This window comes from Protomyctophum bolini (assembly GCF_963924005.1).
Source record: "Protomyctophum bolini genome assembly, chromosome: 9".
In the NCBI taxonomy this organism is placed as follows: domain Eukaryota; kingdom Metazoa; phylum Chordata; class Actinopteri; order Myctophiformes; family Myctophidae; genus Protomyctophum; species Protomyctophum bolini.
Window position 1 is genome coordinate 28924176 of NC_137870.1, and position 13190 is coordinate 28937365.

General features: G+C 42.0%; 2 protein-coding genes across 7 annotated transcripts in view; one reads left to right on the forward strand and one right to left on the reverse strand.

Annotated features, from left to right (window-relative positions):
* LOC308321123 (arf-GAP domain and FG repeat-containing protein 1-like) overlaps window positions 1-9012 on the forward strand; it is a 33720-nt gene extending 24708 nt beyond the window's left edge. For 2 of the 6 annotated variants that reach the window (XM_080771935.1, XM_080771937.1), the window contains 7 exons: window positions 57-89; window positions 2728-2902; window positions 2989-3068; window positions 3664-3759; window positions 5129-5281; window positions 5932-6026; window positions 7998-9012. In XM_080771935.1, the coding sequence (XP_080628061.1) occupies window positions 57-89; window positions 2728-2902; window positions 2989-3068; window positions 3664-3759; window positions 5129-5281; window positions 5932-6026; window positions 7998-8057 (692 nt within the window). In that variant the 3' untranslated portion in view covers window positions 8058-9012. Of the gene's footprint in view, window positions 1-56; window positions 90-1059; window positions 1267-2727; window positions 2903-2988; window positions 3069-3663; window positions 3760-5128; window positions 5282-5931; window positions 6027-7997 lie in introns of all 6 variants that reach the window. The other 4 variants (XM_080771936.1, XM_080771938.1, XM_080771934.1 and 1 more) reach the window with 3 other exon arrangements.
* Window positions 9013-9112: 100 nt separating this feature from the next.
* Window positions 9113-12958, reverse strand: slc19a3a (solute carrier family 19 member 3a; the record flags this gene model as incomplete). Its single annotated transcript, XM_080771945.1, has 8 exons — window positions 9113-9268; window positions 9359-9500; window positions 9603-9795; window positions 10007-10085; window positions 10389-10535; window positions 11056-11296; window positions 12077-12312; window positions 12812-12958. 8 exons carry the CDS (start codon window positions 12956-12958, stop codon window positions 9116-9118), a joined length of 1338 nt encoding a protein of 445 aa, XP_080628071.1. The 3' UTR covers window positions 9113-9115.
* Window positions 12959-13190: the final 232 nt, after the last annotated feature.

Genomic DNA, 13190 nt, shown 5'->3' on the forward strand with positions numbered 1-13190 from the left:
CCTGCACCTCTCATTTCCCAATTCTCCTACCCCTTCCTTCACCTTTTGGTTGCCAGTGTTCACTGTCCTCTCATCCAGCTGCAGTGTGGGTGAGTTTGCCACTGCTCTGTCTCTCCTGGCTGCTCACAGTAAGTCTTTTATCACTGGGCCCTCCTAACAGCTTCTGCCCTCTCCTCTGACTGCGTACCAACCACCCAGACCTCTCTGTAGCTCCTGCTCTCTTTCTCTCTGGCTCTCTGGAAATATGTGTCTACAATACATACATATGTCATTGTGGGTGTATGTACGTCTGAACCTCAAAGGAGCACCCTCAATCATTAAAATTAAGTTGATTATTATCACTATTAAGAAGTATTATAATGGTTAGAGCCAATAAAAAGGTAATGAGGAGCAGATTCATGATCACATAAAGCAGTTCTTGGGACTAGTATTGTAAACATGTATTGGAATGCCTTGAAACATCTCTAACAATGTATGTAATGTTCAAGACCTCAGCACCACCTGTTTGGTCCACGATGAATCTAAACTTAATCCTCAGCCTAATGCGATGGCCTTGTCATAACTCAATTAATTCCAAGGAATGGTTCACAAAACTAGGACACTTCTTTTCCTGTGCGCTGTCCTGCCATAAGTCTACTCTTTAACTAGAATGTTTATTGATTAAAAAAATCAAACTGATTCATTGATGTAGGTTCAACGAAACACTCGTTTTACTGGTGCATTATGGACACTGTAATTACAATTTTGGCATTTAGCAGAGTGAGCGGTAGCAAGAGCAACACATGGTAATACATAGAAATAGTCATCAAGAATCATCTAACAGTAGAATATCTGTACAGTGAAGCTATGAGTATACAGTACATTATAGAGTGCTAAGTCTACATAAAATGGCTGTCGTCATTCAGTGTTTCAGACCTAGACCCCTGCAATCCCTGCCCCTCCTTTCAGTTCTCTCTCTCCCTCCTCACTAAGGGAGTGTTACTGCTGATGCTGCGTCATAAAACCAGCCCCCCAGGGCCCCTCTTGTGACTCTGCAATATCTCTCCTTCTCACACACAGGTAGCTCCTCGGGAGGACTAGCTAATGCCACTTTTGCTAATTTTGACAACTTCCCCAAATCCTGTAGTGCTGATTTTGGATCCTTCAGTTCCACATCCCAGAGTAACTCCACAGGAGAGGCTGTAGAGAGTGCTAGTGCCAGTGCTGATAAATATGCTGCGCTGGCCAACCTGGATAACAACTTTAGCTCTGCTAATACGGAGCAAGGTAAACCTCTTCTCCTGCCTAACCCACTCTGTTTTCGACAAGATGTCTTGTCTTGAAATAGTTGCCATTTTGAGAATCTTCCCCCAAAAATGAACAAAATTTCAGGGATACAGCAACGTTTCGGCCTATGCGGCCTTCATGCTGTATCCCTGAAATAAAAGTTGGTCACTGCATTTGAAGACAGTGTGCGGGTGTTTGTTCCTTTTTCATTTTTGGGGCACCGTACCCTCTCCTACGCACCTGTCGCCTGTAGGTGTGCAAAAGCCTTGCTTTTTAGAGAATCTACCCCCCCCCCCCCCCCACACACACACACACACACACAAGAAAAGGAAACACTAATAATAATATTATTAATAATAATAATTGTAAAAATCACGTGAGGGGCGCTCTTATCATCGTACATCGTCATACATCATCTCATTCTGGCCAATCAGAATTTGCGTCCTCACCTTCGTCGTCAAAGTTTGTGTTACGCAATGTTTGTGTTTACACAAACACTCAAAATTGTCCATTCATTGTCAAATTAATGTCCATTCATGTTTGTCTTGGGACAAAAATTGGGTTACATACACCAAAAGCTGGACATAGGAGGGGCTAAAAAGACCCTTGCGACCCTCAGCCCTGGTGGTAGCTTGGTTGAAATGTTCGTTGGATTAAGTATAATTGGGAGAAACAAAGACTGCCGAAGCAGAAAAACACTCCAATTTAGAAGGGTGAATTCTTGCAGGTGCAAGGCTCAAAGATACTCAATAAAAAGAGGGAATGCCAAGCACTCATTGAATGTCTTTTTTCACCTCACCTTTATTTACCTCACCTTACTTGAGAGGTAAATAAACACATGAAAAAGGCCTCATAAATGGACACATTTATGCAACAGCATTTTTGTTTTATTTTTTAATATTAGTTTGGCATTTGTCATTCTGGGCTCCATCCCAGGTAGGTCAGTGCAGAGATACAGTGAACCATGAGCAGAGATGGGAGAGCCAAGCCATCATCTGAGACACCAGGCACCCCAAACTTTTTCTTTTGCTATTTTAAAATTTTCCTAGAATTGTCCCTCAAGCCTCAAATCCACTTAGCCTACGGGCAGCAGTGGCTCAGGAGGTAAAATGGCCACCTGGGAGCCGGAAGGTTACTGTTTTGATCCCGGCTCATTCCATTTACCATGGAATATGCAGAGTGGCCCCCTATTTTCAGGAAGAAAAGTAATTTGTATTGGTTCATTGGAGAATTTTAGTCATCATAACTTTCCGCTCAATGCTACAAAATTCCCGAGGGGAAAATGGTATGGTATGTCGTTTACGGCTTGGTTTAATTACGGCTTACATTTAATTTACTAAAGGCATTCTCAGTATGTACAGTAGGTTGAATTTGAGAACCTTACACTCAATGCATGAACGTTAGAATCACGCAATCCATTGACACTGAACGCAGCCTTGCTTTTGTGTGCTCGTTTACCAGGAAGTGCTATTCCCAACACAGTGAGCTCAGCCACAGGAGTGGGGGGTGTTCCGCAGAGCCAGCCCGTAGCAATGCCCAGGGGAGACCGCTACGCTGCTCTAGCTGCACTCGATACCACCTTCGGTTATTCAACACCACCAAACAGTGCTTACAACAACACCAGTACCTCACAAGGGTAAGACGCTTTTGATGTAACGATTCACTCAACTCATGATTCGATAAGATTAAACTTCATAAAGTCAATGCAATCTCACGTTGCAGGGGCGTGTTTGTCTCCGGGACAGGGCCATCATATGGCCAAGCACAGCAGACTCTACCCAGCATGCCCCAGGGTTTTGGAGGTGAGAAACGTTTAGGCTTTTTAAAAGCTGATATTGATAACCCCTTTCACCCTCACCTTTCTCTAAATATAGCTCTAAAGGAGTGCAGGGTCTGGCCAAAGTCATTTATCAAAGTGTACTGGTGGTTATTATTTTATGAACTTTTTTTCCCTGAAATTTAAGTTTAATTTGATTTAATTTAGATGACTGACTTTGCTCCACAGCATGAGTTCCCCGGGCAGCCCAATGAAACATGTATAAGGAGCAGCCAAGCTGACTAACTGAACACTAGTCTAGGCTGCATTCAGACTCAGAGCATGGATTAGGCAAATAAAACACTCCTTTCTTTTCTTAAAGAAAAATCTATGCAGAGGACTGGGCACACTACTTTAAATTTGTTTTGGAGAAATTGAGAACTTTAGGTTTGACTGAACCACTGTAGTGTCACAGTGGTCATTTGGGCCCCTCTCAAAATAAGAAATCAGTTTTGTGTTTGAAATGAAGGTCTTTTCGCTGCAATATGTACAGGGAACTCGGCCTAGAGTCATTGTTTTTTAGCACATTGTACCGTAACTGTTTTAGCTCCTCACTTTGACTTCTCCACTCTCACCAACAGGTCCATCAACTAACCCATTTGTAGCTGCAGGTTCGGCTACAGCACCATCCAACCCTTTCCAGAGTAACGGAAGAGTGGCAGCCCTGGCCACAGCAGGTGTGTGTGTGTGTGTGTGTGTGTGTGTGTGTGTGTGTGTGTGTGTGTGTGTGTGTGTGTGTGTGTGTGTGTGTGTGTGTGTGTGTGTGTGTGTGTGTGTGTGTGTGTGTGTGTGTGTGTGTGTGTGTGTGTGTGTGTGTGTGTGTGTGTGTGTGTGTGTGTGTGTGTGTGTGTGTGTGTGTGTGTGTGTGTGTGTGTGTGTGTGTGTGTGTGTGTGTGTGTGTGTGTGTGTGTGTGTGTGTGTGTGTGTGTGTGTGTGTGTGTGTGTGTGTGTGTGTGTGTGTGTGTGTGTGTGTGTGTGTGTGTGTGTGTGTGTGTGTGTGTGTGTGTGTGTGTGTGTGTGTGTGTGTGTGTGTGTGTGTGTGTGTGTGTGTGTGTGTACTTAATTATAGATAGATTAATTAATTTGACAAAATAATTTACCTGACTTGACTGAAAAAAATAAGAACGTAAGAGGTGATGTGATCTGTGTGTCCGTCTCCTACAATACATTAGTGGGCCAGTGAGCAAACATTATGGAGGTGGTGACTCAGTTGTCTGTCTGATTGCTCTCGCAATGCTGGACAGGAGTGATGGGGGCTCCACTTGGGCAGGGTTATCTTCCTGCTCACTTTGGTAGGTCACCTCTGCTCACTGCTCCCCCCCTGTGGCTGTCTTTGGCAGTGCTTTCATTTTCCATTAAGTACCACCTGAATATAATTGCAACATATATAATTTACAATATAATATAAATTACAACTACATGTAGTGAATGTTCACAACAGTAAGACATGGAGGGTTGACACACAGTCATAGTGCCATACCATACCATTTTCATAGTAGGAACAATGGCTTTCTTTTCCATATACAGGTAGGTAAATCGTGTCTCAATGCACATTTCAAGAGAGTCCTGTGCTTTCGGGTGCAACAGTAATGGCTTTACTTGTGTTTTGTTTTATTTTCTGGCCGCTCCTTTAGCTTTCAGGCAGATAAAGTCAGATAAATGTGTTGTACGTGTTCCTTTTACCTACAGTAGAACTTCTGCTCTGCTACTTGAATGTGTTCTAACTCTACTCTTAACTAATACAAATTCTGCAAGGAAGAAGCAGGAAAAAAATACATTTTGTACAAGGGAGCCACATTTGTGTAGGCACTTGCAGTCATCGACTACTCTGTGTAAATTAATTTGCATTGTGTCTCGTGTCATATATATAGATGAGTCTCATAGGCACGGAAAATCTGTATATTGTTGCTGTCGGGTAGACACCTCGTATCTCAATATTTCGTATCTCAATATTTCAAATGCACTACTTCGTCATACTACTACAGCGTCACACAAAGGTTGCTAAATTATCTTTATAATAACCATTTATTTCCTGCTGTGTTACAGCCACATTTGGTACAGGCTCCATGAGCATGCCAGCTGGATTTGGAAATGCTGCAGCCTACAACCTTCCCACCAGCTTCAGTGGAACCTTCCAACAACCCTTCCCTGGCCAGGCTCCCTACCCCCAGCCTCCGGCATATCCTCAGCAACCCAATGGTGTGTGCATTGGCGGATTACCTCCAGCCTACACAGGCTAACAAACACTCTGTGTGGAGAATTAAAAAAAATAAACGTTTTAAACAACATTCAAGTTTGCGTAAAGTGGAATCGGATTATATGTATCCCCAGTAAATGTGAAGCCAAATTTCATGTAGGCCTACCAATCACGTTACAGTCTGGCAGTCTGTCAGTGGTTGTTGTTGTTCCCCCGGCGGCGAGGGGCTGGCGGTGCCGTCATCAGCCATACATTAGCAATGCATTAACATTTCTATGGCCGAGGGTCGTTATGCTGAATGGACGTTGGGCAGCAACAACAACGACGCAACAATGGACGGGGGAGGGTCGGTCCGGGTTACTTTCACTCAAATCTAACGGCACACCTGGCCATTTCAAACGGCACACTAAAGTGGCACTTAGGTTGGGATTGATGGAAACACTGCTATAGACGACACTAAAGGAATTGTGGTGGACCTCTGTATGAATCTGAGAGATTCATCTACTACTGCTGTACCTAAGCAACCAGGTGGTAGAGCGAGGCATCTTAGGACACCTTGGTGTGTCAAGGGTTGCAATGTTAACAGTTCTACTGGTCGCTGGTAAAATAGGATATCTAGTCTAATATGAATATTTATCATCTTCCCTTTTAGGTGGAGGATTTTCAGTCTATGGTCAGACCAAACCTATGTTGGCTTCCTATGGGCAGCAAATGGCTGGACCTGGAGTCGCTAGCAATCCTTTCCTGGTGAGTTTGAAATTGGTTTGTTATCTTATTTTATTGACCTTTATTTACCTCAGGGGTAATCAGGGGAGAGCCTTGAGAGCAAGGACGCCCTGAGTACAATCATATACAAAAATGAAACGACAACAAATAACACAATTAAGTAAAATAGATGAGCAAAGAAGATCGTAATGCTAATTGCTAATACATTGGAGTTACAAAAAACAGGTACATTCACTGTGTTGCATCGAGTTACGAGTAGTGTTTTAAATTACTTTTTGACCAGTTTAACCCCTTTTAGACCTGAGGCTGATTTAAAAAAAAAGACTTCTAAATATATATATATGTTTTCAAGATTCTTCAAAAATAGCAGATCAAAAGCTTGTAGCGCGGCACTTGGTGCTAATAGTTTAAGTATAACATAATCCTTAAAACACCAAAAGTGGGCCTGGGCCGTGGCTCAGCAGTCCAGGCACCTTGGCTGGTAATCCAGTCTGGCAGTGTGCCGCGGGCTCGACTCCCGATCCCGACGGCCTTTATTGCATTTCACTCCCCCATCTCTCTCCCCATTTCCTGTCAGCCTACTGTCTGTCCCTCTATAAAAAATATAAAATAAAGGTGGAAGCCGCAAAAAAAACAACAATAACAATAAAAAAGTGGTTCCCATCCTGAATGGGTTAACAGATCTAAAGTCCTGGATTTTCCTCCTTTTGTCCGGAGCATAAAAGATGAAAGAAGTCTTTCCTTGTTCACTGTTCATTTGTGGGATTTTAAGTGTAATGTAAGAGCGTGTTAGATATCCCATTTTGGGAATTTAATATAATATAGGATAAATACAGCGGAAGTTTGCCACACAGGGCATTATAAATAAACAAAACACAATGTTTTGAGTGGCAAGTGAAGGCCAACCCAATTTATCATATAAAACACAATGATGAGTATAAAAGCTATCACCGGTGATGAAGCGTAAAGCACTGTGGTAGACTGCATTGAGAGGCTTCAGTATAGCAAATGAAGTGTACATGTATAGAACATCTCCATAATCAAAGACAGACATAACTGTGGCTTGAACAATGGTTTTTCTGTTATTGATTTTCCATAGGGATTTGTTCTAATTTGGTCTCCCCTTTTCTGTTACTGTATTCATACCGTACATAACCATACTGAAGCAATTACATATACATTAGTATATCATCATCTTGCCACAATTGTATTTTGCTGCTTGTATCTGTAAAAACGAATCTTCCTGATTCTTATTGTTTTCAATACATACATCTCCCTACTAAAGAAATTCCCTAGCCTATATACTAGGCTGCACTCACCAAACTCATAACATCTGGCATATTTTCACAGAATATGAACTCTAGCATCCCTATTCTAGAGTGGACATTCATGTTGTAAGTTTGTAGATCTGCTATATTCGATAGTTGTAGTGGGGACAAAAGGAGCAGAGCCAGGCCTAGTAGGGTGCTGGGGGACACCGGTACATAAGGTTTAAATTGTTATGGTCGGTGTTTCAGATAACGTCTGAACTATTTTCTCCCTGAACTGTAAATTCAAATTGCATGTTAAAGGAAATATTTCCATCCAAATGTACGATAATAGACTAAAACTATGTAGTTCATTCAGAAATGTATTTCCAAGGTTTTGTATGAACCAATATTTAGCAGAACAAAGAATTCTGTATCTATGTCCACGAATATCACTACAACATTCAGCAAAAATATTGCAGCCTGGTCTTTTGTCAATATATAGCACAGCTCTGTAATATACTACTACAGCTCTGCAATCCTCTTTTCTACTGACTTGTTGCACTGGCAAAACAATCATTGTTCTATTCCATTACTGGCCCTGGTGAGGGAGCCCCAGTGGCTGAGTGAAAACTAGGATTGTATGTCTTTCTCACGAAAATATGATATCGTATCAATATTGACACTGTCCTTGCATGTATCATGATCCTGTGGGTGTGTGTGTGTGTGTGTGTCCCTCTTCCAGGCCGGAGCTCCATCTGCACAATATCCAGCGGGAGGCTCTTCGACAAATCCCTTCTTATAGCACTCCATCGAATCAGCACCAATAGCCCTATATAGGGTCGACAACCGGTGCGCTTGCACCTCTTGCACTGTTTTGTTTCACAAGTAGCTTTAAAAAAACCCACACAATGTTTGTAAGGTCATGTATTTTCTATTGCATTTTGAAAACAAATGTCAGTGACACTAAGAAAGTGACGGTGTCATTGACAGCATCCATGGCTACAAAACAGGAAAAGGGGATGGTGCGTGCAGATGGAGAGGTTGGTGTCTTCTCTTATTTAACCTGTGAACTGGTCTGGCATCCACTGAGCCACAATGTATATTCAAACTGGCTGATAACTAAGTTATTGCAAATATCTCATTTGTTATGCTGCAACTCTGTACATATTTCTTAGATGAAATTAGCTCTTTGTGCATATCAGTATTTGTATCTTTAACACACACATACAAGGTTTCATATTAAGACAGAACTGTTACTTGGAAAAGCTGAGGGCTACAAGAACCAAACAGTTTGTATGGTTTATTTGTGAGGTGTTTGTAATGAAGAGGAAATCGTGTATTGTGTGTGTGTGTGTGTGTGTGTGTGTGTGTGTGTGTGTGTGTGTGTGTGTGTGTGTGTGTGTGTGTGTGTGTGTGTGTGTGTGTGTGTGTGTGTGTGTGTGTGTGTGTGTGTGTGTGTGTGTGTGTGTGTGTGTGTGTGTGTGTGTGTGTGTGAGAGGAAGGGTGAGTGTTGCATCAGAGAAGGGCAGGGGTGACTGTCTCCTGTTCTCCTGCTGCACATGGGCCCACATTCCCAAATGAGTTTTAAGGATACGGTCATCTTGGTGCTGAACATAGTTTCAGGAACTCAGCCCACGTGGTAAACCAGAATGACTGAAAACCAATTACTTTGGGTGTTTGTGAATTTTAAGTTAATGTGTAAATATATATTAAAATAATTTTAATTAAAAATATAATGACCTGTTCATTTAAACCATATGTGCTGTTCCAGTTGTGAAAAGTTTTTTTTAATTTTTTGTATGAAGTTACTATAAAATATAAATATTGCGTAATATTGTGTAACAGTGGAAGGTTCTGTATTCAGAATTCACTTTCAAGGTAATCTGGCGAACACAGGTTCTTCTTGGCAGTAGTTGGCTTTTCGTGGTTTTTCCGCACTTTCCAAATGGTGAACACTCCACGCAGAGAAAATACAATGGCGATGACCGTAAAGTAGCTGGCATATATTATAAACTGCAAAAGAAGATGTTAAGATGTAAAATAATTGTAGCTGTACTTTATAGTAATGGTACAAATTCTGCTCTCCTTGAACTGGCAACTGACCTGAGGTATGATGGCCAGGCCAAGTCCTCCAGTGTCAACCACAACCGAGGTGATGATTGTCTGAAGGACCAATGCCCCAAAGTTATTCACGCCAAATATTAGTGCATATCTTTCCATTGACAGATCGGCTGCAATTTGGAACCTGAGGAAATCATGATGTAAATATAGAGAGTGAAATAAAAGGGTCAACTGTGCACATTTACAGTACATGTTCAGCCTGTGAACTGTCTGATGACATACTTACATTGCTATAGTAATCAGAAGCATGTACACACACTTGAAAATGACATATCCAGTGTAGCAGGCCCAGATGTTGCCTGTAAAAGTCATGAGGAAGAGAGTAGCGGCCCCAAGCCCAGAGAAACCACCCAGGGCCAACTCTCCCCACTGAGCCCAGTTCACCTGCATGAATCCTATACCATAGGCTGTTGTAGCACCTGCAAGGAAGTGGTAACAATTTCACAAAAGTGATCAACATAGCCATGTGTATTTATATAGGCTTATAGTTGCCATGTTTGACAACAAAAGCAACAAGCCAGCTCTGTTAGCAACATTAATATTCAACAATTATTTCGTTTTCGTATGCAGTGTTTAGTTGCTAATGTGTTGCTGCTTTGGTTGCCTTTACAGTAGATAGCCAATACTTGCCAAACAGATTGGACACAGCCTCTACCCCTCCGTTGTAGCTGGTAAAGTTCTGGTTAGGCTGCACATGCTCCCACAGCAGCTGAAGTGTTTTAGGGATTTGAGACTTTTTAGATGTACATCTCTTATACCGGTATGTGAACTGATTTTTGACCTGAGGCCGATTTATTAAAACTTCTGAACTTCTTCAAAAGAAAGAATCATGTTGTATAGCAACGTCTTACAGGATATTTCGCTTTCAAATAGAATAAAATATTAAAAAAGTAATGAAATATATTTATATATATTTTTAAATGTTTATTTTTACTTGAAAGTGCAATCTCCCTTTAATGGGCTAACTGGATGCCACCCTGTCCCTGTGTTTTGTGTGGCATTAGACACTGACCTGTACATAGTTGACGGTCTGGTTGTACCCACAGGTGGCTAGTGCCCACCACAATGACCAGTAGAGCAGTTGGCGGGAGGTGTAGCACTGGAGGAAATCTCTCCCCAGCTGGAGTAGGACCTGGCCACAACCCTCAGCAGCCTCGGGCTGTGCCCGGTTCACCTCGCCTTCCCTTCCTCTTCCTGCACTTTCACATGTTCCTCCCCCTGACTCTTCCAAGGATATATTTGGGTTGTTTAAGTTGTTTTGTCTTCCATCAGTACACTTCCCTGGAACCTGTGGTGGCCAGTGGAATAAAGGTGCTTTTATTTACTTGAGGATGTCCATTTCTCAGTACTTTATACTTGTACGCTAAGGCAAATATTGTATTTAATCCACTACAGTTTGAAAACAGTTGGTTACTAGTAACTTTCTAGATTTGGATGCTTAGCACAAAACATACTTAATACACTTAAGCTATGTTTTATACTATATATGTACAAGCTCACAATTTCTGCAACACTTTGTGAGCTTGTAGATCTTGAGTTTTGAGTACTTTTACTTTTGTTATTTTAAGTAGCCTATATGTCGAAGCTAATAGTTTGCACATTTACTCAAGTAACATTTTTAATACAGTATTTCTATATTGTGGTCTTGCTACTTTTACTTAGGTAAAAAACTGGAGTACTTCTTGCACCACTGGTGGTGGCTTGCGATGGAAGAACATGCTCTTCTGTGGCATGGGCAGGAGGCAGGAAGTGAGCAGGGCAATGGCGGTGAGGACCAGCGTAAACACCAGGATGTAATGATAGGACATGAGGTTGAAGCTGACCAGCAGCTGGCCAATCAGAGAGCCAACGGTGTAGCCCAGGAGTTGGACACTGCGACAGTATGATGTAGCCTTCCTGTACATGTCTACCTCCACCACACTGTAACACATTGAATATGTTAATATGGTTACTTTCTGGAATGCGACTTGGATACATCCACAGAAAACATAATGCATCATGAGAGTAGGTCAACTGCACGTCACTTTAACTTGATTTTTCTATAGATTGATATGTTTTAGATAAAAGGTTAATGCTAGTAATCATTGCTATAGAGCAGGGGTGGGGCATGGGGATCCCCCTGAGAGTCATATTGCTTTTACAAACAAAACAAATAACCTATACCATAGGTCCTCACTAATAATCATGATAAAATGGCATGATTTTTTTCTACTCAGTCTGTCTCTCATAAGAGGGCTGTGGGCAGTTTAGAAACAGTCTTCCAGTGACATCATCATTAGGCAGATTATTTTTTAAACAAGCTTTTTTTTTTACAAAAATGTTTAGATTTTCATTATGAGAACGATGGCTTCCATTTTCGCATTGCAACTTTTCAGGACTAGAAAGCCTGCCGTTTCTATTAGCTTGTATTCCCCATCGATGATGTCACTGGAAGACGGTTTCTGAACTGCCCACAGCCCTCCTATGAGACACAGAGTAGAAAAAGAATTGCGCCATTTTTTCATGATTATTAGTGAGGACCTATTATATGAAGATAGGTTGAAAAGTGGTGAAGTGGTCCTTTAAGGCTCCTTACTATTATGCTGAGTGCATGGAAAAGTACAATTGGCACTTTCTATGCATTTATCCAAAACACTGGCAAAGTGACGACCAGATCTCTTAACTTTCAGCTGTGGTCACACAACATAAACTCATACTCGCCTGTAGATATAGGAGAAATAAGCCACTTCGCTAGCTGTCACCACACCATAGAAGAACTGCATGGCCTGCATAGCTGCTACGCCTTGCAGGCACAGCAGCATGGCAGTGGTGACTAACAGGCTGGCACACTGGAGCATCACCACTGGCTTGTAGCGCAGCCAGTCTGTGAGGAGAAACACTGGCACCAGCACCAAGAGGTAGGAGTAAGTCCATACTGGGAGGATCTGACTGTTAACCTGCGAATATCACAGAGATGCCAGTTTGTAAAGCAAGAAATATGTTAAACTAAAATGTGAATCTTTTGTCATGCTGATGTGACCTTTATCAAGCTGTCAGAGAGGTTTGAAGTCAAGTCATCAAGTATACAAACATTACTTGGTTAAATGTATTTTGTAATGTCTAGTAGATGCGAGACTAAAGGTCCCTGCACACTGGACGTGTGTAAACATAGTAGTACTTTCTTTGTTTTAACCACTTAAACACTACGTTTTCCATTCTACACCAGATCTCTTCCAAAATCCCCAAATAGCCATTCTATAAGCTCACATGCGGTATGTACAAACTTGTAGAGCTGCTATTCTTTGGCAAAAGTTCCCCCAGAATAAGGATGCTGAGGCTCACTGGAGCCCCAGCATCCAGTGGAGTGATTAATGAGTAGAACTATTAAACTGACTAATTACTTGGTTTCCTTTGCACAGGTTATACAAAAAGAAATCAAACAAACTTTAACTGTACCTGCTGTGTTGTTAGGTTCTTATCCGGTCCTGTCAGGTAGGGGATGAGAAAGGGTTCCAGGGGTTTAACGGTGCTCAAGAAGCCATAAATACACAGCAGGGTGGTGGGATAACGCCAGCCTGCCCGCCACCTCTTTATAGCCTCCATTTGAACCTGAGCACAACCTGCCTCTTCTGAGGCTAGGGGCGCTTTCCTGTGCAACTTGCTTGGCTATGGTTCTGTGTGTGTGTGTGTGTGTGTGTGTGTGTGTGTGTGTGTGTGTGTGTGTGTGTGTGTGTGTGTGTGTGTGTGTGTGTGTGTGTGTGTGTGTGTGTGTGTGTGTGTGTGTGTGTGTGTGTGTGTGTGTGTGTCACTGCTTGCATCATTTCTCCTTGGTTTG